The sequence below is a fragment of the Limanda limanda genome, chromosome 16 (genome assembly GCF_963576545.1).
Source record: "Limanda limanda chromosome 16, fLimLim1.1, whole genome shotgun sequence".
NCBI classification, from domain to species: domain Eukaryota; kingdom Metazoa; phylum Chordata; class Actinopteri; order Pleuronectiformes; family Pleuronectidae; genus Limanda; species Limanda limanda.
Window position 1 is genome coordinate 6,010,903 of NC_083651.1, and position 26,286 is coordinate 6,037,188.

General features: G+C 43.5%; 1 protein-coding gene across 1 annotated transcript; it reads left to right on the forward strand.

The window, feature by feature from the left end:
* On the forward strand, nucleotides 1–25,318 carry pikfyve (phosphoinositide kinase, FYVE finger containing). Its single transcript, XM_061088611.1, has 41 exons — nucleotides 1–187; nucleotides 1,821–1,988; nucleotides 3,117–3,226; nucleotides 4,949–5,120; nucleotides 5,763–5,970; nucleotides 7,003–7,092; nucleotides 7,174–7,330; nucleotides 7,415–7,572; nucleotides 7,910–8,021; nucleotides 8,197–8,344; nucleotides 9,325–9,489; nucleotides 9,598–9,660; nucleotides 9,767–9,896; nucleotides 10,020–10,200; nucleotides 10,328–10,402; nucleotides 10,486–10,593; nucleotides 10,709–10,849; nucleotides 11,167–11,293; nucleotides 12,514–13,370; nucleotides 13,896–14,300; nucleotides 15,099–15,199; nucleotides 15,284–15,355; nucleotides 15,438–15,609; nucleotides 16,429–16,607; nucleotides 17,380–17,493; nucleotides 17,704–17,812; nucleotides 18,927–19,081; nucleotides 19,233–19,329; nucleotides 19,546–19,603; nucleotides 19,697–19,828; nucleotides 19,915–20,035; nucleotides 20,119–20,214; nucleotides 20,355–20,435; nucleotides 21,674–21,768; nucleotides 21,845–21,904; nucleotides 22,097–22,273; nucleotides 23,517–23,620; nucleotides 23,702–23,830; nucleotides 24,113–24,374; nucleotides 24,490–24,564; nucleotides 24,675–25,318. Exons 1-41 carry the CDS (start codon nucleotides 4–6, stop codon nucleotides 24,788–24,790), a joined length of 6,264 nt encoding a protein of 2,087 aa, XP_060944594.1. The 5' UTR covers nucleotides 1–3; the 3' UTR covers nucleotides 24,791–25,318.
* Nucleotides 25,319–26,286: the final 968 nt, after the last annotated feature.

A 26,286-nucleotide genomic window follows, 5' to 3' on the forward strand; every position in this document is an offset into this window, starting at 1 on the left:
AACATGGCTGCTGAGGACAAGTCCTCGTCCTCGTCCTCGACGGAGTGGAGCGTGGACCCTCCCGTCCTCTCGCCCACCAGCCCCTCCCACCTGACCCACTTCAAGCCCCTGACCCCGGAGCAGGATGAGCCTCCTCTGCGCTCGGCCTACAGCTCCTTCGTCAACCTGTTTCGTTTCAACAACAAAGGTCAGGGATGCATGTCTACACAAACACACAAACACACACACACAATGACAGAGGTTGCCCCATTGTGTATCGATATTATGGTTTGGTAATCCTGTGTGAAAGTAGAAGTGAAACTGACCCTAGATACAATTAACACAGATGTGCAGAGAGTGAGAGTCAGACAAAGCAGCTAATTGCTGATTAGATTGCGGTGACTCGGGAAGTGGAGCACGTCATCCGGTGGTTGGAAGGTCGGTGGTTCGATTCCCGGCTCCACCAGTCCTCAAAGTGCCCACGGGCAAGACACTGAACCCACTGACTGTCTGTGGGAAGGAGATGGTTGAGTGATACAAAGTTCTGTATGAATATGTGTGTGAACGGGGAAAACTGTGATGTAAATGTTGATGAAACTAGAAAATGCAGTTTAAAAATGCAGTCAAATGACCATCAAAGATATAAAAAGTTGTTTTTCTCTTTCTGAGGAAGATCATATTCCTGCTGGGCTGTTTGAATAAACCGAGGAGTTAATAAACCTCCTCCAGGTATTTAACAAAAGGTTTCAGGACATGAAAAGTAAATAACTGAGCCTATTTGCTGTGATGTTTAATGTTCAACCGGCTGATTTGACCCTGGATCAACATTTCCTATAAAACCTGAAACACAAAAACGAGTCATGAGTCACCTGCACAACAAGTCAAACCTGGAATCATAAATTTCAGGACATGAAGGATTCAACTTAACAACTTCTCCTTAGCGTACAAACAGAAAATCTTATAATAGGATCATTTGATTTCACAAACAGAGATTGTTAAATTTACATTTTCTGTATCCTTCATATATCTTTTACGATGGGGAAATATCATTTTTATCATCATTTTTCCCGTCCCGACTAAAACTTTACAACATGTACAAGTCACAGTAAATATTTAACAATCGCTCACAAAGTTACCTGAAGCTCCGTCATACAAAGTTCACAGTTTTACAAAGAAGACGTTTTATTCATGCGCAGGATATTGTTTTATATTTCAGAGGAACACATTTCCTTGTCAAGAAACTAAAATAAAAGTATAAAGACATTAATCCCTGATGTGAGCAGTGGATGAAAAGTGACCTTTAAACGGAGTTAAGTGGTGCGACTGCATTTAAAAGGGCAACGCTATATCTGTAAATCTTGAAATGAGACAACTCACTGATTTATTCACTGTTTCCAAAGTTCAGGCAGTTTTAAGAAGGCTGGGAGAATTAGCCACAAGTCTTGTGAGGTCATGTGATTTGAATTGCCGGCCTCTGAGCCGCATGAGCCACATGACTCGTGAGTTTAGAGTCCTGCCTCCTCAGTCCTGAGTCCTGAGCTGCAGCCGTCATCACAGCAGCTCGGCCCTGGAGGTCGTACACCTCACTGACCTGCTCACAGAGGAGAGTACAGGAGGGGCTGCACTTTAATTTAATTACATTAGAATGCAGATAAGTACGAAAAACAGGATATTTGTTTAAATCTAAAGTGTTTTAAATATAGACTGTAAATAAACGTGGCTTTTGCTGTTCAAAAAAAGCTTCAATGCACTTGTAGAATTAAAGAATTAATAAATATCACATCCCCTTCTTGTCTCCACTTTGTGTGTGTGTGTGTGTGTTTGTGTGTGTGTGTGAACAGATGAGGGACGTCCTCCCTCAGCAGCTGCAGACAAGCCAGATGTGCCGTCCCCTTCTCCCCAGTCAGAGAGGAGGAGCTGGTCCACAAGCCCCTCCCACTCCCTCTACAGCTCAGGCTCGCACCGGAAACAACTCGGGGACCACGTCAGACGCACATCCACTGCATCAGGTAAAACACACACACACACAAACACACACACACACACAGTACAGGCTACAGGCTTGTGTGTGTTGCAGACTCGACTCAAATAAGTAACAGGTTTGTGATGAATAACGCAACAGGAAACTCGTATTCTTTAGTTTCTAGTCATGTTTTTCAGGTTTTAACAACTTATTCGTCTGTTGTGGTAACAAGTCCTGCAAGGATTTACTGTATTCTAAATACATAATGTAATTTTACAATGGGATATATTGTTTTTAAATGTGCCTTCGCTTCTCACATTTGTTCATCACCTCGTATTTGAAAGTTCTCAAGTAGGTTTTAAGGCCTCAGTCACGTATTGAATGAACTAATCAGAAGCCACTGATAACATTGTCTTCATTCCTCATTGTCTTCTGACATTGACGTCAAAGTTTTCTTACTCCTCATAGTTTAGTCTCCTTCAGGTTTTTAATTTACACTCGATTACAGAAGATTCTTAAGACAAGAGGAAAGCAAAGGGTTTTGATATTACTCATAATCGTATAATTCATGAGGAGGATGAATGCGTGTTCAGGCTGTAACGACCGTTCTCATGTCTTTTCTGATTCCAGTGGATTGGCCAGGTGAGGGGCCTTCTGCACTTTGTTGTTTTGTTTTTTTAGCTTGACTATAACAACTCAACCCCACTCAAACCGTGTTGTGTGTCTGAGTGCATGCGTGTGTGTGTGTTCTGATATTTGCGTTGTCAATGCAGTGCTTTCTCTCGGTCTTTGGTTTGCCCCGATGTTCCCACTCAGGTACTAATGACTGGAATGGTTTGTCACGAATGATTTTGAAGCTAACAAAAATTATGCTCAACATGTTTTTGTTCCTCGGCCAGTTCTTTTTTTTGAGTGATCATGTGTTACCTGCATCATGTGATATTTTTAATACACATTTGCAACTTTTTGCCAACTTATTCGTAAGATGAGGAAGTGCGTTGTCAAATGTTTGTCACTGAGCTGGTCAATGAGGAAGACGACTTCAGAGCAAGTCTTCAATTTATCTAATACAAGCATTTGACAATGCAGCGGGATTGAGTGCAAAGAAAAAGTGAAGTAAGTGTATTTATGTGTGTGTCTCTGTGTGTGTGTGTGCACTTGTGGATGATTCTAGACGGCAGCAGGAAAGCAGATGCACCTCTAAGCAACCATGACCCTCGTACAGCCGTTCAACTCCGGACTGCACTGAAGAGGCTGAAGGAGATCATGGAGGGGAAGAGCCAGGTACTGAACTCTTTGTCCTTTTGTAACTCAGACTTGTTTACGGACAAGTAAACAAATCCCCGCCCTCACTTGTCACCATTGATGTTTGTGTCTCGTTTAGTGTTGTGTATAGGGTTGCAAAATTACGGGAATATTCAAAGTTGGAAACTTTCCATGGGAATTAACGGGAATATACGGGAATTAACGGGAATAAACGGGAATATACGGGAATAAACTGGAAATGTTGTGGGTAATTTATACTAACTGTATTTACCTTTCCATATACAGACATAAATATAAACATTTTGTTTTGTCATAGGTTGATTTGAGCCCTGAGGAAACTTTGAGCACTTGACTATACGCTTCTGCGTCGTTGTGTCATTCTTAACATAGGTCTTTGCACAGTATTTGCAAATGTACACAGCCTTTCCTTCTACATTGGATGGGGTGAAATGTCTCCACACATGAGATAGTGCACGTGGCATTGTTCTGTAGAATAAGATGAGAAAAAAATTTGTAAAAAAACACTAATGAAATGCCAGAGATATAAATAGTTAGCCAAACAATTGGAATCGTCTGTAAACATATTTTACAATTGATGGATAAATGAATGGAAATATGCTAGATGAACAGATGAACAATCCTCAATCAGCATGCTAATATATTTTCCCCAGTAATATCATGGAAACTTACCTGACTAGTCCTGCTCACTACAGCAGGCCTCAATAGCCCTGCTGTAGAGTGAAGGATGCTGGGAGTTATCTGTGCATGTGATGGAAGAATGCACAGTGGAGGGTTGAAACTCAACGTGCAGCTTGTGCTGCATTCCATACATCTTTAAAATGGAGTTTTGAATGATGTTTTTATTGCTCGGCGGTTAATTTGCGTAGTTTTTTTTTCTTCAAAATTCCCAAAATTCCCGATCTAAACTTCCCATGGAAAGTTTCCGGAAAGTTTCCGGAAATTTACCGGAAAGTTGTGTATAAAGAAGTTGTTTGGACAAACTCCTGGTCCCTGGAACTGGAGGGATGAACACAGATGTTTTAAAAGTGATTTCTTCGTCTTGATGATTGTGACGAACGACCAAACACGTCAGTTTAACATCTTACTAAAGTGCTGATTGAGCTTTGGTTGCTTTTTTAATTCATACCCAACGAACCTTTCGGCGACTTGTCCTTCTCTGAGTTCACTTATGATACCAGAACATGAGATACCAGTGTGTTACAGTTGTATTTTAGTATTTTGTAACGTATGTTATGTATGAATGATATATAAAAATATATAATGTGATTTATTTTCTTGTCACGATGTTCTTTCCTTCACAGGGGCATTTCCAGAGGTTCCAGATATTGGTTATAAACCTGTCATGGGTCATTATCAGCTAATCCGATAAGACTGGAGTTTCCTTGTCCTCTTTAATGATATAAAACAGGACATTAACAAGTGGCATCGTTCTCCCTCTGGTTCGTCTCCTCACATACACACTTCTGTTCCTGAAATAAATCTAAAACGTGGATTAATGAGTCAATAGGACTCATTTTCCAGTCATCCACCGTGAATCATGCTTGTATTTATTCAGGCTCATCCAGAACTCAAACTGGTTTCCCCTCCGGAGACGTGATTTAGAAACTGGAGCTCGAGTTTGACTTTTCTATCTCTGGGAAGTTGTGGGAACTAAATCTTTCAACTTGACAGTCTGAACTTTTGTGTTTTATTATTGATGATATTCACGTGTCTCTTCAGGACAGCGACCTGAAGCAGTACTGGATGCCAGACAGTCAGTGCAAAGAGTGCTACGACTGCAATGAGAAGTTCACGACCTTCCGCCGTCGGCACCACTGTCGCCTGTGCGGACAGATCTTCTGCAGCCGCTGCTGCAACCAGGAAATCCCCGGGAAGTTCATGGGCTACACGGGTCAGTGACGTATTCAAGATCATCACAGGGTCTTAAATAGGGTTGCAAAATTCCGGGAATATTCAAAGTTGGAAACTTTCCATGGGAATTTACGGGAATTAACGGGAATATACGGGAATATACGGGAATTAACAGGAATAAACTGGAAATGTTGTGGGTAATTTATACTAACTGTATTTACCTTGTCATATACAGAAATAAATATGAACATTTTCTTTGTCATAGGCTGATTTGAGCCCTGAGGAAACTTTGAGCACTTGACTATACGCTTCTGCGTCGTTGTCTCACTACAGCAGGCCTCAATAGCCCTGCTGTAGAGTGAAGGATGCTGGGAGTTATCTGTGCATGTGATGGAAGAATGCACAGTGGAGGGTTGAAACTCAACGTGCAGCTTGTGCTGCATTCCATACATCTTTAAAATAGAGTTTTGAATGTTGTTTTTATTGCTCAGCGTTTAATTTGCGTATTTTTTTTTTTTTTTCAAAATTCCCAAAATTCCCGAGCTAAACTTCCCATGGAAAGTTTCCGGAAATTTACCGGAAACTTTCCGCCCCTTTGCAACCCTAGTCATAAATGAGTCTGATTGATTTCCTCCCCCGTCGTCTCTTCGTCTCCTCTCTGACTCGGTCTCTGTGTCTCCAGGGGATCTACGAGCCTGCACGTACTGTCGTAAGATCGCCCTGACCTACGCTCACGCAGCCGACTCGGGTTCCATCGGCGAGGACCTGAGCGCCCTGTCCGACTCGCCCTGCTCCGTGTGCGTGCTGGAGCCCAGCGAGCCGCGGACGCCGGTGGGGGGGCGTAAGTCCAGCAGGAACATCTTCCTCGAGGAAGACCTGACGTGGCAGAGGTGAACACACACACACACACACACACACACACACACACACACACACACACACACACACACACACACACACACACACACACACACAGTGTTCATCACACAAACACAAAATCAATAATTAGTTTACTGTTTTCTTTCATTCTGGTATTATCTTGTTATTATTTTGTCATGGAAACACGCTGCCATCATCTTTTTTTCCAGTTTTCACCAGCTGTGCTCTCGCTCTTTTCTCCGTCTTGATTTCCAGCTGTTTAAAACATCTGTGTGTGCTCTGTTTGTTCTGGACTCTGTGCATGGTTAAGACTCCGTGTCGTAAAGGGGAGTTCTCTCGAAAGGCTCATTTATGCCTAATGTTAGATACATGTGAGGAAATGGACGGAGCCTTCTGTCCCTACTCGGATATGAAACCCAAAAACAGAAATAAGACATGAGGTAAAAAATTCAACAATGACGGAACGTTTTGTGGAGAGACTTTACAAGTTGCCCAGACACAGGGACCAACAAAAGAAGAGTCACTCAGTTCAGCTTGTGATCTAACAGGTCAGAAACCAATTAATAAATAACTTTTAAATCACACAAACATCCTCTTTAAGTTACTTATTGACGATACAGTTCATTAACCATGCACAGAATCAAACAGGCAAACTGTTAAATGAAGCTTTTTAACCCCACGCCTGTTCAGCTGCTGTTGTTTTACATCGGTGTGCTCGCTGCTTATTTGATCTGTCAACTTGCCTCATAGAAAACCTGTATCCTCTCTCTCTCTCTCTCTCTCTCTCTCTCTCTCTCTCTCCTGACATAGAAAAACTCCCATTGGGATGAGAAAGAAGTGAGTCTCGCTGTTTGTTTGATTCATTTCTTCACACCTGCCTGTGCTTTAGCGTTCTGTAGGTGAAGGCCGACTCGCTTTCCACCTCTGTAAAGACCCAAAGCTTTTCTGCATGCTCAAATTCACTGACTGTAAACCTGACGTAGAGGAGGTGCAGCGTCGAGAGAGGACACCAGTCACAGTGTGTTTGTGTCTGTGTGCGTCAGTATGATTCACCAGGAGCCTCCGAGCAGCGGCCTCACTTCCAGACTGACGACGCTACAGGAGGACGTCGGCAAGTCGCCTGCGAGGAAAAGGTCAGGTGCTGCTTCGGGTGGGATTGTGAAGCTCAGTGACCGAGGACAGTCAGACCAACGGGTTCCTCTTCTCTCCCACAGGTCGGCCAGTGTGACCAACCTGTCGCTGGACCGCTCCGGCTCCTCCATGGTGCCGTCCTACGACAGCTCAGTCAGCCCCCCCACCAGCCGAGCCCTGTCGGGCGCCAAGTCGGGCACCAAGCTGGACCACAGTGAGGAGGAGAGGAAGATCCTCCTGGTGACAGCTTCCTTCCTTCTCTCATCCTCTTGTTTTTCATCTCGATTCATCCCCAGAGATGTTAAATGTTATCCTTTCTTACAGGACTCCTCTCAGCTGAAGGACCTGTGGAAGAAAATCTGCCACAACAACACGGGGATGGAGTTCCAGGACCACAGATACTGGCTGAGGACCTACCCCAATTGCATTGTGGGAAAGGAGCTGGTCAACTGGCTGCTGAGGAATGGCACCATCTCCACGAGGTAAGATCTCACTGGACAAACCTATTCTACTCTGTACTTCATAGTTTTCTATCTTTAACGATCCAGTAGAGTTAATTTTCAAGAAGACATTTTTTATTTTTATTCCATAATAATCATGACAAAGAAAACCACATGTGAAAAACTGAAAACAATGAATTTTAGCATTTTGATTCAAGAATTACTTACATTTTTTCTTTGTTTGTCTATTTTCACATGAGAAATAAAAAGAGGAGGAATAAATATATCACATTACTGGCGTCACTCGTGCGTCTGATTCATTTACAAGTTGAAAGCTGCTCTTCCTCTCGTGTCTCATGCTGATGTCTCTGCGTCGCAGGGCCCAGGCTATCGCTATAGGCCAGGCGCTGGTGGACGGGCGCTGGCTGGATTGTGTCACCCACCAAGACCAGCTCTTCAGGGACGAGTACGCTCTCTACCGCCCCCTCCAGGTTTGAGCCCTTTCCTGATCAGCACAATGCCGTGCACTCTGGGAAACAAGACGTTAAATGTTTAAAGCTAAACACGGTTAAACACCTCTCACATTCCAGAGGCAGTGAAAACGGTTTAACATTGTTCAGGGAAGTGAAATGTGCTGATGCTAACGTTGCTCTGTCTGATCTCTAGAGTACAGAGTTCTCCGAAACGCCGTCTCCAGACAGCGACAGTGTCAACTCCCTGGAGGGACACTCAGAGCCGTCCTGGTTCAAAGACATCAAGTTCGATGACAGCGACACGGAGCAGCTTGCAGATGAGAGCGAGTACACGTTGCCAAGTAGGTTCCTCACGTCTCAGGCTTTAATAAACTGTGTTTGGTTGGATCGTTGCTCTTTGTCTGCAGGTTTGGCTTCTGTGGATTTAATTCCCAGCAGCTGCTCATTTTTCTGTTGAACCCTTTTTTATTGGTTTTCTTTGGGTAATCAATACAATTATACAATTACACATCACAAATCTGATGGATATACCCCTACCCACAATAAGACCCACCCACCCCCGGCCAGCCTACCCCATGCAGCAGAAGTACATACAATAGACACTTCAGAATGTATATATATATATATATGTATAGGAATATTAGATTATTACATTACATTTGCATACATCACTGCTGCAAGACAAAGCAGAGAAAAGAAAGAAAGAGGAAAATTGAAATTAAAATAAAATTAAAATAAAATTAAAATAAATAAATTAATTAATAAAGTAAATCAGTAAATAGGTAAATAAAATTAAAAATAAATAAAAATAAAGGAGGGGGAGGGGGGTTGTTTGCCATCTAATCTTTATCTTGTGGTGGGCTTCGTATGCTCTCATAGTACGACAAGAAAGGGGATCAGGTTCTCTCAAAGCTCTGTATGGAACCTTTCAGAGTATATCTGATTTTCTCCAGTTTCAAGAAAGACATGGTGTGTCTAATCCATCTACTGATTGTGGGAGGTGTTGGCTCCTTCCATAAGAGTAGTATTAGACGTCTGGCAAGCAGAGAGGTGAAAGCTATGACAACATGGGCCCTGCCTTTAAGAGGACGAGTTTCATCAGGCAGCTGCTTGTTTTTAAGGTCAAGACCATAGAAATTATAGAGAATCCAACAGTTCCCACAATGAGCAGCACTTTGGCGACTGTGGAAAGAAAAACTCCATCATAAAGTGGCATAAACGTCTAGAGCCAGACTCAATGTGGGCGGCGAGAGGGATGGAAAAAACATGTGACATGCAGTGAAATAAATAAATGTGGGTTCACTGACCCGTCACTGTCCAGACTCGTCCAGCCCCAGCAAGAGGACGTCTGTCAGCAGCATCCAGTCGGTGGTGGACAGCGACTCCGCGGCCTCCATCAACCTCAACATGGAGCAAAACAATGTCAACTTCCACATCAAGAAACAGTCCAAATATCCACATGTGCCTCCTGCTACTGAGCAAAAAGGTACATTTCATTTGTGGGTCCAGCTGTGTCCAGACCGCTGTGCACACGTCACTGTAGCTCCACGCTGTCTCACTGTCAGATATCTGTGTGATCTCTCTCCTCTTTCAGCCGAGTTCCTCGTGTCGGAGGACGGAGGACAGAACATCATCATGAGCGATGCTTTCATCAAGGGTAAGAACTCATATCTCATAACTGCACTTCCTTGTAGATTTTATAGAGGAGAAACTTGCAGTTATTAAAACCTGCTTCTCCTCCGTGACTCCTTGTTTTCATGCAGAGTCTCTGTTCAACCGTCGTGTGGAGGAGAAGGCCAAAGAGATGCTGTTCACTCCGCTGGGCTGGCACCACAGCTCCCTGGACCAGCTCCGAGAGGAGAACGGGGAGAAGAAGGCCATGGAGAGGCTCCTGTGAGTCGAGACACTGGAGACACATTCACATGTATCTGTCTTCAACTGAGACACAGTTCAGTTCAGAGTTTTGACCGGTGGAAAAGGGGATTTTAAAGTATGAAAACCTGTTTTTTTGTTCAGCTCGGCCAACCACAGCCACATGATGGCGCTGCTGCAGCAGCTGCTCTACAGCGAGTCTCTGTCTCTGTCCTGGCGTGACATCATCGTCCCCGTGGTCAGACAGGTCGTCCAGACGGTGCGGCCCGACGTCCGCAACTGCGACGACGACATGGACATCCGACAGCTGGTCCACATCAAGAAGGTCGGGGACCGTGTCACTGAATCAGTCAAACTGTCAAACTTTAGTCTTGTATCACGTTCATTGAGCTGCGTTAGAAAACTTCTGTGAGTGTTTTCAGGATAGAACTGAATCTGTTGATGTGCTGTAGATTTCCGGAGGCAGGAAGTTTGACTCAACAGTGGTGAACGGCTTCGTCTGCACCAAGAACATCGCCCACAAGAAGGTAGAGTCAACGTTCTTCTGTTCGGTAAAGATTGATTCAAATATTCTCGCCCGCCATCATTGAATATAACGTCCTGTAAACAGATGAACGCCTACATCAAGAACCCCAAGATCCTGCTGCTGAAGTGCTCCATAGAGTATCTGTACCGGGAGGAGACCAAGTTCACCTGCATCGACCCCATCGTGCTGCAGGTCAGCGAGTCCATCTCAGTCCACAGCACATCACAGAGGAAACAACCGGTTTGCTTCTGGTTGGTTGTTGCATTTGTTTCTCAGAGATGTTTCTTTCTGATTAATTCTCCCTCAGGAACGAGAGTTTTTGAAGAACTACGTCCTGCGCATCGTAGACGTTCGTCCCAACCTGGTGTTGGTGGAGAAGACGGTGTCCCGCATCGCTCAGGACATGCTGCTGGAGCACGGCATCACCCTGGTCATCAACGTCAAGCCGGTCAGTTCAGCCACCGACTTGCAGAGGTCACACCTGATATTTACATCTGTGTGGACGAGGCTCATCTCTGGGAAGGATTTTGAATAATTGAGCAACTGTAAAAAGATGACATGAAGCAACGCCCTGGAAACTGTGATGAGTCTGATCAGAAAAGCCCAGAACTATTTCTAATTCATCAGATCACAGACATCAGAGAATGAGAAAGACTTTTAACTCTTTGTCTTTGCAGAGAAGTTCTGGACCGCAGCTGAGGTCTTTACGGTTATGTGACATCACCTGATTGTTAATCATCTCTTATTCCTCTTTTGTTTGTCCAGCAAGTCTTGGACCGGGTGAGTCGCATGACGCAGGGAGACCTGGTGATGTCCATGGATCAGCTGCTCACCAAACCTCGTCTGGGGACCTGCCACAAGTTCTACATGCAGCCGTTCACCCTGGCCAACAGTAAGACCAGGATTCACACACTCTTACTCTCAGTAGGGATGGGGGATTTTTGTGAATGACGATTTTAAATCGGTCCCAAATCGATATTTTTTTTTTTTTTAAAACATATTTATTGGTTTATACCGGGGGGGGATATATTGGGGGAGCAACATCACCCCAGAGCATGTTGACCAGCTCTTGTTTTTGCACAAGAATATAAACATACCCAAGCAGTAGATTTGCATCGGCTACATGCAAACAACAATAGCCTACTTTTTGTTTATTTCAAAGTTTATATTTTAAGTAAACTTTTATTCATTCTATTTAATTTACCTTTTATTTATTGTTTAAAAGTAGCCTAAGTGGCTTACATTTCTTAATCTGTCAGTTTGTGTGCAGTTGACAGGGGCTATACAATAATAGGGAACATTTTTATTTATTTTCTCTATTGGCTGCCCGGCAGTCATTAAGTTAATGTTAATATTTGAAATAAAACTGGTAAAGCTCTAAGTGAATTTGACTGTGTTGTATTTCAAATCAAATCAAATAAAATCAAAGTTTATGTCACATGCAACAATGACAGCGTCATTGGAGCAGTGAAATTCTTGGGACATGGCAGGCAGCATCTACACAGTAGACGGGCTTGACAAAAAAAAAAGAATTGACATACCATATAACATATAACATATAACGTATAACATATTAAAATGAAGCAGAAAAATATTTAAATGAAGCAGATGTTTACCGGGTGGAGTGGGGAATATTAAATGAAAACAAAAAAAAATATGAATATATATGTAGTAAGTACGTGATCTTTTGACCTGGCAGGCAAGGGCTTTACAAAATAAAAATAACATAACATATAACATATAACATATAACATAGACATATAACATATAACATATAACATAGCAAACCAAAAAGAAGCAGCAGTTTACCAACAGTTGAAGCGGGGGGAATATTAAATTAAATAATATGAATATATGTGTAGAACGTGTATTTGTATTTGTATTTGAAGGAATGATTCAACATTTTTCCATGGTCCAGTATTTAAAAAAAAAAAAAAATAACCAAAAGAAATCCCAGGAAATCGTAATATCGAATCGCAATACATATCGTATCGCCACCTAAGTATCGTGATAGTATCGTATCGGGAGGTCCCTGCCGATTCCCGTTCCTAACTCTCAGTGAACGCTGCCGTGACATTAACTCACCACGTCCTTCTGTGTCTGTCCTTGCAGACGAGGTGAAAACCCTGATGTTCTTCGAGGGCTGTCTCCCTCACCTCGGCTGCTCCATCAAGCTGCGCGGCGCCTCGGAGTACGAGCTGGCGCGGGTGAAGGAGATCATCATGCTCATGGTGTGTGTGGCCTACCACTCGCAGCTGGAGATCTCCTTCCTCATGGACGAGTTCGCCATGCCGCCCAGTCTGGCCCAGAGCTCCTCGTTCCCCTGCCTGCTGGAGAGCGTCTCTGCAGAGGAGGAGGTGGAGGAGGAGAGCGGAGGGAGAGAGACCAACGGAGAGGGTCAGGAGAAGATGTCCGGGGGTGAAGACTCCTTCCTGGATGGACAAACTGTGGAGGACGGCTTTCTCTCCGAGGTTCTGTCCAAAAACGTTGAGATGGACGGTCTTCCAGACGCACTGAAAACCAGATCCCCCCCCTCTATGAACCTGGTGACCATGATGTCCTCTCCGTTTTCCAGTCCACTTGCCCCTCCTCTCTCCGTGTCCCCTCCCTTCCTCATGGAGGACGACCAGGACATGACGTTCTCGGACACGCTCGTCCCGTCGTCCGAGGGGGACACGCGGGAGGAGGGGAGCCTCTTCAAGGAGGATTCGCTCAGCATGGAGGACGAGGACGGCTCGGAGACCCCCACTCCTCGGCTGTTCCGAGACCCCCTGCAGGACGACACCGGGATGTTCGTGGCCGAGCAGGTGGCCTCGTTTGACGACCGCCTGAAGTCCATCTCCGTCGTCTTCAAGCAGGAGCTCAAGGACATCATCCTGTGCATCTCTCCCTTCATCACGTTCAAAGAGCCGTTCCTCCTGGTACCCGCCGGCATGAACTGCCCCAGCAGGGATTACTTTCCTGAGCAGGTAGGAAACCAAACTCTGCTGATGTTCAGCTTAGCTCAGAGAAGTTCGTCCTCCTGTGAATCGAGTAGCAAGATGATGTTAATAGTACTGATTATATGATGGTAATGTTATTGTTAGACAGTATATAAGAATAGTACAGTATATATAGTATATAATATAACATAATATATTTATATATGATAGTAATAATTATACCAATATAATAGCAGTATATAGTAATAATGGCAGCAACAGTATATATAATAATAATAGTAATAGTGATATAATAATAGTAATTATAACTATAACTAATATGATATATAGTAGAGGTATGAATATATAGCGGGTGATTTGAGCCGGGATGGGATAGATACCTTTTTTTTAATGGCGAGCCGGTCCAGACTCTCCTGTGGTCTGAAGGTACGTCCTCACCTCTGGGTGTGTGTTGTCTCACTGGGCTTTGTGTGTCTGTGTGTGTGCAGATGCTACTCGATTCACAGGAGGACGAACTTCTCTGAGCTGTGTTGTTGTGTCTCTGTCCCGTAGGTCTACCTGTCTCCTCTCCTCAACAAAGACCTGAAGGAGCGGGACGGCCGCAGAAAGCGTCAACTCCTCAAAGACTCCGCCCCTTCCTCTCTGGTCGGAGGTCAGACCAACGGCAGCGCACCCCCCAGGCCTCTGGAGGTCCTGCCCTGTCACGGTCTGACCAGCACCCGCATCATCGAGCAGCTGAACGGCAGCCAGGGTCTCGCCGAGATGCTGGCGGACTACAGAGCCAAGGGCGGTCGCATCCGGCAGCGAGAGGTCAGCGACCCCTTCAGCAGCGTCGGGGGTGCAGCTCCGGTCAGCGGCCAGAGCCGAGCGGGGGAGGGGCAGCTCAGAGCCCCGGTGAAGGCCGACAGCGAAGAGGAGAAGCCGAGTAAACTGAACGATATGAGCTGGACCCCCAAGGTGAGCGGAGGTCGGATGAATCAAATACAGATTCATCAGTTGTCATAATCCGCTGGTTCCTGCTTCTCAAATTTGAGGATTATGAGCGTGTAGTTTTATTTAAAGGGACTCTTACCTTTGTTGCATTTTTACACTTTTTTTGGATAAGGTTAAATTGGTATTAATAAGGTAATGACACTCTAAAATGCAAGACAGACCCACCAGGAGTAAAAACAAACAATTATTTCACTCTCATAATATTTAGTGAAAACTTCAACCAATAAAATTCTTCGGACCGAAGGACCTTATTGGCCGACAGACCTGTCTGTTTGCTGCATGGACATGCAGGTTTTCCGTCTGCTTCTTGTGGCGCATTCGGGCCCGCGTCATCAATGTATATAACTTACCGGTGCTTCTGAATCCGAATCCATTGCTTTGGTAAACAAAAACTCACGTGCGTGCGCGGAGGCAGTAGGTTGTAAGTCTGCTTGTAAATAAAGTTTCTTCAAAAAAACACCGCGGATGGGAACGAGGGGGTGGGGCATTGGAGGAAGGCGGGATGATTTGAATGTGCTGTAATTCTCAAATGCAACAAAGGTAAGAGTCCCTTTAATGTTTATAAAAAAACCTACATTCCCTGGTCCCAGCTTTTCAGATCTGATTTGGATTCATATCACTGTAAATGTATTATCGTTGGAGTTAAGACAAAACAAGAAACAGTTAGACGTCCCTTTGGGGATTAGTTTGACTGTTTCGTGATGTAAACAAACCCTGACCTGTGTGTGCTTCTGGTTCTCATCTTCCTGTCGTCGTCCTCAGCTCGACTGTCTGAACCCGGTGAACCACCAGAGACTGTGCGTCCTCTTCAGCAGCTCCTCGGCTCAGTCCAACAACTCGCCCAACCCGTGCGTCAGTCCCTGGTAAACGCTCCCGAGACCCGATGAACAATCTCACGTCTTGTTTTCAACGAGTCGTACTCACTGATTTTATTTTATTGTCAACAGGATCGTCACCATGGAATTCTACGGCAAGAACGACCTCTCTCTGGGGATTTTCCTGGAGCGATATTGTTTTAGGTAAGATAGAAGTGCACTTTAAAATGATTTTTTTTTTTTTAAAACATAATTCTATAATGTGAGATTCCAATGTTTCTCCCAGGCCGTCTTACCAGTGCCCCAGTATGTACTGTGAGACTCCCATGGTGCACCACATCCGGCGCTTCGTGCACGGCAGCGGCTGCGTGCAGATCGTGCTGAAGGAGCTGGACTCCCCCGTGCCCGGGTATCAACACACGATCCTCAACTACTCCTGGTGCCGCATCTGCAAACAGGTCAGGACACGCCCCCGGAAACTTAAACATTACATTACATTACATTACATTTCATTTAGCTGACGCTTTTATCCAAAGCGACTTACAATAAGTGCATCAACCCCGAGGGAACAAACCCAGAACAACAAGAATCAAGACAGTACAATTTCTTCGAAATAAAGCAAAACTACAAAGTGCTATAAGTAAGTGCCATCTTAGTCCTACCAAAGTGTTAGTTTCAAAAGTGGTTAGTTGTTTTTTTTTTTTTTATTCAAGGTACAGTCGTAAGAGGTGTGTTTTTAGTTTTCTGCGGAAGATGTGTAAACTTTCAGATGTCCCAAAGTCAATTGGGAGCTCATTCGACCATTTAGGAGCTAGGACAGCAAACAGTCGTGATTTTGATGAGTGTTTAGCTCGCAGTGAAGGAGCAACGAGCCGTTTAGCTGAAGCAGAGCGGAGTGAACGTGCTGGTGTGTAGTGTTTGACCATGTCCTGGATGTAAACTGGTAGCCAGTGAAGGGAGCGGAGGAGCGGAGTAGTGTTAGTGAATTTAGGTTGGTTAAAAACCAGTCGAGCTGCTGCATTCTGGATGAGCTGCAAAGGTCGGATGGAAGTAGCAGGTAGACTTGCCAGGAGGGAGTTACAGTAGTCGAGGCGTGAGATGACCAGGGCCTGGACCAGAACCTGCACCGCCTTCTGAGTGAGAAGGGGGCGTATTCTCCGGATGTTGTATAGCATGAATCTACAGGAACGTGTTGTTGCAGTAATGTTGGCAAACATAAATATGTTATAGTAATAAGACTAATTTAAATGTTGAATTGTCTCCTCCTCTTCTTTCAGGTGACTCCGGTCGTGCCTCTGTCCAACGACTCTTGGTCGATGTCTTTTGCCAAATACCTGGAGCTTCGTTTCTACGGGCACACGTACACCAGGCGAGCTAACGCCGAGCCGTGTGGACACTCCATGCACAAAGACTACCACCAGTACTTCTCCTACAACCAGATGGTGGCGTCCTTCAGGTCGGTCAGAAGAAATGTCTCGATCTCGGGTTTGGGGCAGAAAGTTTGATATGAACAGACACAGAGAAAATAAGATTTCTGAATTGGTTACAGTTCAAATCACCAGGAATGAGTCTGGTGTTTTCATTTTATTCTTTACTTTGATCTCCCACACTGTGGTCGCTGGTATTTAATCCAGAAAGCAAAACATAAAGATCAGTAAAAAAGCTAAATGACTCCACACATGAAACAAATGGAGAAAGAAGAGTTTACAGTGAAACATGAACAAAAATAGTCAGTAATCAATAGTGGTGGGGGAAAAAATCGATTCTGTTCAGTATCGCAATATTTTGCGCCCGCGATTATATCGATACTGTAGCACAAAGTATTGCAATATTTCAAAAAATTGTAAGTTATGTGCTGGGAGCTCAGTGTTCATGTGAGAGGTCTCCTATTCAGAAAATAATTACAAAGGTCCTGTGTCCTGAATGTTCAAGGACAAAGTTTTTGCACTTCAGTTAATGTGTAGAAGACAATGTTGTTCACAGAATTAAATGTGACATTTGAAGTGAATTGAGCAGTCTTATTTTCCTCATTTTTTGTAATGCCTTTGAATAATATGGGAGACATGAATCGCAATATATCGCAGAATCGCAATACTATTGAATCGTCACATTTTTGCCAATTCCCACCCCTAGTAATCTATGGCAACAGTATAAAAATGAAATCAATGAAAAGGGTTTCAAATAGCAGTAACCAAAATACCAAATCCTGTTTCCTGTTTCCCTCTCAGCTACACTTCAGTGAGGCTGCTGGAGATTTGTCTTCCTCGTCCCAAGATCACCATCAGGAACCTGGGGCCGTCCAAAGGCAGCCTGCAGCAGGACCTCAAGGACTTCTCTCTCAAGTAAATGAAAACCACTGAGCTCATCGGCCTGAGTTCACACAAACACGTCAAACAGCACTAGTAATAATTAACCTTGATCAGTAGAGCCTGGTTTAACATCAGGAGCGTGAATAGATTTAATTATAAAGTGTGATTCCAGAGGAAAGACGACAGAGAAGAGTTTATCTTGAGTTTAATGTCCCACCCGCTCGTCCTCTGTTCTCCCTTCAGAGTGACTCAGGTCTACTTGGCCATCGACGACCGGCTCACGTCCCTGAAGACCGACACCTTCAGTAAGACGCGCGAGGAGAAGATGGAGGACCTCTTCGCTCAGAAGGACGTAGGTTCTCCCTCGTGGCACAAGAGATCACGACCGGACTCAAACCTTTTTTTTTTTTTATTTTGAAATTTCTATATTCTTTATTTTTTTGGACAGTTGTTTACAAAAACTTACATCAGCCCAAGGGCAATTTTCTTTCTTCTGCTCTCAACCTTTTTCAAAATTGGGTAACTCTGTACATTTTGGGAGAGGTATAGTGCGTACATGTAGACAACAATCACAGATCAGTAGAGAAAAACAAATAAATGAATAAAAACAAGCCGAATAAAAAACAACAACATGTTAGATAGATAGATAGATAGATAGATAGATAGATAGATAGATAGATAGATAGATAGATAGATAGATAGATAGATAGATAGATAGATAGATAGATAGATAGATAGATAGATAGATAGATAGATAGATAGATAGATAGATAGATAGATAGATAGATAGATAGATAGATAGATAGATAGATAGATAGATAGATAGATAGATAGATAGATAGATAGATAGAGTACTTTATTCATCCCCGAAGGGAAATTAAGTTGTCATAGCAGCCGGTATATTTGAATACAATAAAATACAATACAATAGAATAAAATAAAAAATATTGAGGTAGAAAGAATAAAAAACAGAAGCACAAGATAAAATAAAATAGGTAGATAAGGTGCAGTGGCAAGATGATGTTAATAGTACTGATGATATGATGGTAATGGTATTGTTAGACAGTATATAAGATTAGTACAGTATATATAGTATATAATATAACATAATATATATTTATATATGATAGTAATTTTACCAATATAAAAGCAGTATATACTAATAATGGCAGCAACAGTATATATAATAAAATAGTAATAGTGATATAATAATAGTAATTATAACATGTACACATGTATAAATATGTGTATATAGACTTATGCATACAAAGAATATACAGAGAGTATGATATAATATATGATATATAGTAGAGGTATGAATATATAGCGGGTGATTTGAGCGAGAATGGGATAGATACCTTTTTTTTAATGGCGAGCCGGTCCAGACTCTCCTGTGGTCTGAAGGTACGTCCTCCCCTCTGGGTGTGTGTTGTCTCACTGGGCTTTGTGTGTCTGTGTGTGTGCAGATGGAGGAGGCGGAGCTTCGCAGCTGGATCGAGAAGCTTCAGGCTCGACTGCAGGTCTGCGGCGTGGACTCTCCTCAGCAGCTGCAGGCGGTTCTGGAGTCGCTGGTGATGAAGAAACAGGGTCTGTGTGAGATGTTACAGTCCTGGAACACCAGGTCAGCATCCACACTTCAAAGAACCTTTATTCGAAGATATGAGGGTTATACGGCATCGTGGAGTTTGAACCTGAAACGGCTCCGGCTGCGTTTCCAGAAGTCTCGTGTTTCAAGGGCTTGAAAAACAATATCACAACTTTGTCCCTTTCAGGCTGCAGGACTTGTTCCAGCAGGAAAAAGGCAGGAAGCGTCTGTCCGTCCCCCCGAGCCCGGGCAGGCACAGACAGACGGCCGCTGACGACAGCAAGGTCAGTACCCATCAGCCACTGCGTTCGCTGGGCGGGTCAGAGGGGTTTCCTTCAAAACACCAGGTGACCAGAGAAGCTGGATCAGTAACGACGGTGGAGGATTAGAGGAACGCCATCTGACCAGAGCGCCAGACTCGGATGTATTGGCCGTGGATAGAAGGTTCAGGTTTAATGTAGTTTGATGATATTTATTGTTGTTGTCTTTGTTTTTCTCAGAGCGCCCTGGAGTCGTCCCCTCGTAACCCCTCCCCCGTGGTTCAGAACGGAGAGAAAGGTGAGCTCGCTCTCTCCGACCGAATCTGATCCTGGTTTCATGTTGGAACTCAGCTGGTTTTCTCTCCTGACTCTGGTTTATTCTCTCGTTCAGAGGACCGTCTCCTCAGCGCCATGCCCTCGGCCTCCACCTCCTCCCTGCTGCCGTCCCCGGGAGACCCCGGAGCTGAGCCCATGACGCCCGGTCCCGTCTTCCCCGAGCAGGACTCGCTCAGCCTCCCAGAAGGTGGAAGCTTGGATTCACACAAATCGTCTCTGTCAGCGGACGCCACGGCTCTGGTCTGATGATCTGTGTGTCTGCTTGTTCCTCAGACGTGTTCGACGGACACCTGCTGGGATCCACCGACAGCCAGGTGAAGGAGAAGTCCACCATGAAGGCCATCCTCGCCAACTTCCTGCCCGGCAACAGCTACAACCCCATCCCCATCCCATTGTGAGAAAGGCTTTCAAATTCAAGCAGAATCAATAAGTATGGAACAGATTGTGTCTGGACTGTCATGTGACCTCTGTCCACAGCGAGCCGGACAAACACTACCTGATGTACGAGCACGAGCGGGTTCCCATCGCCGTGTGTGAGAAAGAGCCGAGCTCCATCATCGCCTTCGCCCTCAGGTGACTCCTCCCTCTTCCATAGTTTCCATTCGTCTCACATTTCTAGATTTTAGTTTGTCAACAGCTTTGAGATGATGAGGATTTGGTTTTAATTCCAACCTGTGAATGTTCTAATGTTGTTGTGTCATTTGTTGTTCCAGCTGTAAGGAATATAAAACGGCTCTGGAGGATTTGTCCAAGGTGTCGAACGCAGGAGGAGATGAGGCTCCGCAGGTCGTCAGGTAAACAGGTTCACGTGAAATTCATCAGATAACAACATGTTACAGGATCCAGACAGAAAATCAGATGATGTGTAAACAGCTGTGATAAATAACTTAAAGGTGATCGGACGAATATGAGATTTGAAGACTTTGTTCTGTGGGAAGTTTTAAAGAACAAAAGTCAGTTGCAGTTTTCATTTATCATTTGTTAATCTACAATGGAGAGAAAAGAGGAGTGGGAAAGAGAGCTCGGAGCCCTGATACCTCCCAATGTGTGGGAGGAGAGTTTGGAGCACATCCATGAATGTTCTATAAACGCCCGACACTGTTTGATTCAATTTAAAATAGTGCACAGACTTCACTACTCCAAAACGAAGCTGCATAAACTATTTCCTGAAGTCTCTCCTTTGTGTGAGAAATGTGACTCCATGGAGGGTACTCTATCTCATAGTTTCGCTCTCTGCCCCAAACTTCAGAACTATTGGCATTAAATATTTGATTTCTTTTCGTTGATTTTGGGGATCCAACTAGATCCAGATCTTACCTTAATAATTCTAGGAACATCTGAGTGGCTAAGGAAGCTAAATAGTGCACAAAAGCACCTTCTGACATATGGCCTTATAACAGCAAAAAAACTGATCCTACTTAACTGGAAGAAGAGAGAGGTCCCTTCATTTAAGCATTGACTGACTGCTTTGACAGACACCTTACATTTGGAGAGAATTCAATTTATTCTGAAAGACAAGTTGAGGGACTTTGATAAGACCTGGCAACCTTTGGTCTCTCATCTCGAAAGAATATCTGATTGAGTCCCTAGTTGGATGCACTCCTTAGGGGGGTGGTGGGGGGGGTGATGGGAGGGTACGCACTGTTGTCTTTTTTCTTTTCTTTTTTGTCCTCTCCTTTTTGTTTCATCTGTTTTGTTGATGCAGGGCATTGCTTGTTTACCTACTGTTCTTTTTTGTCATTAGTCTTTATTGTCAGGGATTACTTTTTCACTTTCTGTAAAAAACAAAGGAAACATAACTGTCGACTGTTAATTTTTCTGTTATGTGATTGGTTTCCCAATAAACATATTTGAAACAATTATCAAAAAAAAAAAAAAAAAAAATCTACAATGTAGAGAAATATATTGAATTGTGTAAAAGTTTGAACTGAATCATTATCAGAGGAAATGTTGTGATCATAGAACAGTCGAGTCCCAGTCGTGTTATTTCGCTGTGATGTCTGTGATGTAAGAACCTGTGTTTGTGTCTCAGTGCGGAGAGTCGGGTGAGGAGCAGCCCGGCTCGGCCCGGCAGCGACTCGGCCTCGTCGCTTCAGAGCCGCAGCAGCACGGACGCCGACCCGCTCAGTGAGTTCTGCTCCAATAGAAACTCACAGCGACCGTTTTACTGTTGAAGCCGATCAGTTAATGTTGTTTCTTACAGAAGAAGCAGATCTGAGCGACAAACAGAAGAAACAGACGCTGAATCCACACATTGAACTTCGTGAGTGTTTTTTACTTCTTCGTCTTTTTGATTAAATCGTTGAAAATAAGTCAAACCAAGTCGAGCTTGATCAAGATGAACAAACAATATTGAGAGAAATTAGTAAAGACTCCGACTTTCTGAAAGTATTTCACATCGTCATAGAGGAGTTTCCGTTTTCTTCTAACCTCTCGTCTGTCGCTGAACTTTCAGAGTTCTCTGACGCCAACGCCCGGTTCTACTGCCGGATCTACTACGCCGAGGAGTTCCACAAGATGCGTGAGGAGATCATGGAAAGCGCCGAGGAGGATTTCGTCCGCTCGCTGTCTCACTGCGTCAACTGGCAGGCTCGGGGGGGCAAGTCTGGAGCCGTGTTCTACGCCACAGAAGGTCAGTACCGAACGAGTCAATTTACTCCTAAATAGGGTTGCAAAGGGGCTGAAAGTTTCCGGTAAATTTCCGGAAACTTTCCATGGGAAGTTTAGCTCGGGAATTTTGGGAATTTTGAAAAAAAAAAAAAAATCCGCAAATTAAACGCTGAGCAATAAAAACATATTTCAACACACTATTTTAAAGATGTATGGAATGCAGCACACACTGCACGTTGAGTTTCAACTCTCCACTGTGCATTCTTCCATCACATGCACAGATAACTCCCAGCATCCTTCACTCTACAGCAGGGCTATTGAGTCCTGCTGTAGAGTGCAGGACTAGTCAGGTAGGTTTCGATGATATTACTGGGGAAAATATATTAGCCTGCTGATTGAGGATTGTTCATCTGTTCATCTAGCCTATTTCCATTCATTTATCCATCAATTGTAAAATATTTTCACAGACGATTCCAATTGTTTGGCTAACTATTTATATCTCTGGCATTGCATTAGTGTTTTTTTACAAACTTTTTTCTCATCTTATTCTACAGAACAATGCCACGTGCACTCTCTCATGTGTGGAGACATTTCACCCCATCCAATGTAGAAGGAAAGGCTGTGTACATTTGCAAATACTGTGCAAAGACCTATGTTAAGAATGACACAACGATGCAGAAGCATATAGTCAAGTGCCCAAAGTTTCCTCAGGGCTCAAATCAGCCTATGACAAAACAAAATGTTTATATTAATGTCTGTATATGACAAGGTAAATACAGTTAGTATAAATTACCCACAACATTTCCAGTTTATTCCCGTTAATTCCCGTATATTCCCGTTTATTCCCGTTAATTCCCGTATATTCCCATTAATTCCCATGGAAAGTTTCCAACTTTGAATATTCCCGGAATTTTGCAACCCTACTCCTAAACATATCAAACAACAGTTTAAGCCGGATCCTCTTCTCACGTTATTTATAACAGGGGTTTTACCTCAAGTTTAACAGATGAGATTCAAGTTACATATATTTTAATTGATTTGTGCATCAACAGATCAATCACTTTTTTTTCCATTAGCAGATTTACTGTTTACAAACTTTTAAACATTCATATTTTCCTCTTCTCCCTGTTTAATATTGTTGTAACTTGAAGATCTGAGAATCCTCTGCCTGTTGTTTGGAGACAGAACTTTTTGACCTCATGTGTTGTAGATGAAAGTTTAACTGAGTTTAAAGTGAAGTGTTCCCACGGTCTGTGTCCCGTCAGACGACCGGTTCATCCTGAAGCAGATGCCCAGACTGGAGGTTCAGTCCTTCCTGGACTTTGCTCCCAACTACTTCACCTACATCACCGGAGCTGTGCAGCAGAAGGTTCGCTCTTTAAATCCCTCATCATCTGGAGTTTACTGCCACTCGCTAAAACTAAAACTTTCATTACGTCTCGCTCTGCAGCGGCCGACCGCGCTGGCAAAGATCCTGGGAGTTTACCGAATCGGTTACAAAAACTCCCAGAACAACACGGAGAAGAAACTGGATCTGCTGGTGATGGAGAATCTCTTCTACGGACGCAAGATGGCTCAGGTGAGATCCTCAGTGCCGAGAGTCTGTGGAACACAAATCTGTGGCGATTCTAACGTGGTGAAGTTTCTTTTTACCAGTGAAACTTACAACATTTACCATCTTCAAGGTTAAAACCAGTTTATTTAGTAATAATATCTTTAAAAGCACTTTTTGTTCCATGCGACATCACATCCTACATCTTCCTCAATCTTATTCTAAAGTTCTTATTCTCGTTGCTTTTACATTTTTGCTGTTTTGTAAAGTAAAGTTAGATTTTCAGGTTTTCTTCTCAACTTCCTGCAGGTGTTTGACCTCAAGGGGTCGCTGAGGAACCGGAACGTGAAGACGGACTCGGGGAAGGAAAGCTGCGAAGTGGTTCTGCTGGACGAGAACCTGCTGAAGCTGATCCACGACAACCCGCTGTACATCCGCTCGCACTGCAAGGCCATCCTGCGCGCCGCCATACACAGCGACGCCTACTTCCTGTCCAGCCACCTCATCATCGACTACTCCCTGCTGGTGGGGCGGGACGATGCCACGGATCAGCTGGTGGTCGGGATCATAGGTGACTGACACATTAGCATCACGTGGTCGTTTTTAACCCTCGTCCTGTTTTCGTCTTCATCGTTCAGTAATCGCAGAAACAGAAATTAAGTTTGTGATTTTATTTTTTCCTGCAGATTATATCCGGACGTTCACTTGGGACAAGAGACTGGAAATGGTCGTCAAATCCACTGGAATCCTGGGAGGTCAAGGTCAGCTCCACTTCCTGTTTTATGAATCCATTGTATATGTAACGTTGGCGTCTTTAGAGTGTTAGCGTCCGACTCCGCTCTGACTCTAACGTCCTCGTGTGCGTTCGCAGGGAAGCTGCCGACCGTCGTGTCTCCGGAACTTTATCGAGCTCGTTTCTGCGAAGCCATGGACAAATACTTCCTGATGGTTCCGGACCACTGGACCGGACTGGGCGTCAACTGCTGAGCAGTGCGTGAGCGTCCAGAAACACAAACACACACACGGCTGCTCCCGCTCACACTCTCCACGCACAACACTCGGGATCCAGTAACGCAAGAAAGACGGAGAAGAACCCGGACGCAAACTGGACTCAGTGAGATGAAACTGGACCAGAACACAGAATCATTCCACAGAAGCAGAACCGCTCTGCAGCCGCGGCATTACGACGATTTAAATCGGGTTTTAAAACCGGGGGACGAATTCTGGAATCATCAGACTTTAATTTAACAGTTTCAGCTGAAAACGTTCAGTCCTGTGGTTTCAGTTTGATCAACAAACTCACTCGTGTAATTTAAAGTTTGTAATTGTACAGAGATGATGTGACTATAAAATATTAACACTGAAGATGTCCTGTTTATTTTAGTGATCAGTTATGATGCAGTTTTTAGTTTTGATCGGATGTTTGGATGCGACTGTGTGACGAGAGCTTGGTTCTGATCAAATCTCCAAATGTTATTTTTCTTTTAGTGTAAAATTAAATTCTCTTGGTTTTGATACTTTGTCATTTTGTGACTATTTGTTCATTTTTTTCTGATCTGTTTTATTTATTTACAACTGAAACATGAAATTAATTCATCAATATTCAAATAAATGGTTTGTTCTGTTGAACATCAAACTGCCCAAGTAAAATCAAATTAAATACATTTTTTCTAAACGATGGAAAATAAAATAATTATTTGTGGTTTGATTTGACTTTAAAAACAATTGTTTTACTTAGTTTTGTCACTTGAGGCTAAAAAACTTAAGTTATTTTTTTCAACAAGTTGTGAATTGTACAATCATCCATTTTTGTGCTTTATACTTTTTGACCTTAGTCTCAAGGAAACTATTGAAATGTATCAAATTATAAAACAAGTGAAAACTTGTTTGCTGCAGCTTCAATAGTTGTAATTAAATAATTAATAGAGAACTATTTTAATTAGTGGCAGAAAAACTACTATTGATCAGTGATTGGACCCCTTGTTTATTTGTTGTTTAAAGACAGTGTATAATGAAAAACTGAATTTAAAATTAGAAAATCACCCTCAGTAGAAACAAAACTCTGATTTCTGAGGAGAATTTAATGAGTCGTACGATTCAGTGAAAAGCAAAAGAAGAACATGAACAGAAAAGATTTGTATAATCGAACAGTTTATATAAAACAAAGTGTCGCTGACACACAGCCCTCAACATGTCGTACTGCATCAGGAACTGGAAAAGAAACTCATCAGAGACTGGTGAAGCTCATTAATAATTAATAATTAATAATAATACTGGTAGACAGATTCAGTCTCAGCAGGGTCAGTGGAGCAGAAAGACACTGTGCTTCTTAACATGCGTCCATCTGACGTCAGAGTCGTTTCACTGCAGCGACTTCAAAATAAACTCGTTAATATTCACACACACACACATCGTTTAATAACTCAAATTAAAAAACACTGTTCGTATTCAGCCGCTCTGGATGCAGACGTCACTCTGTGCTT

Coding starts and splice junctions, on each gene's coding strand:
- pikfyve (XM_061088611.1), top strand. CDS start 4: ATGGCTGCTGAGGACAAGTCCTCGTCCTCGTCCTCGACGGAGTGGAGC. Junction 15,356..15,437: donor CTGGAGCGATATTGTTTTAG/GTAAGATAGAAG, acceptor TGTTTCTCCCAG/GCCGTCTTACCAGTGCCCCA. Junction 20,036..20,118: donor AACCCCATCCCCATCCCATT/GTGAGAAAGGCT, acceptor CTCTGTCCACAG/CGAGCCGGACAAACACTACC.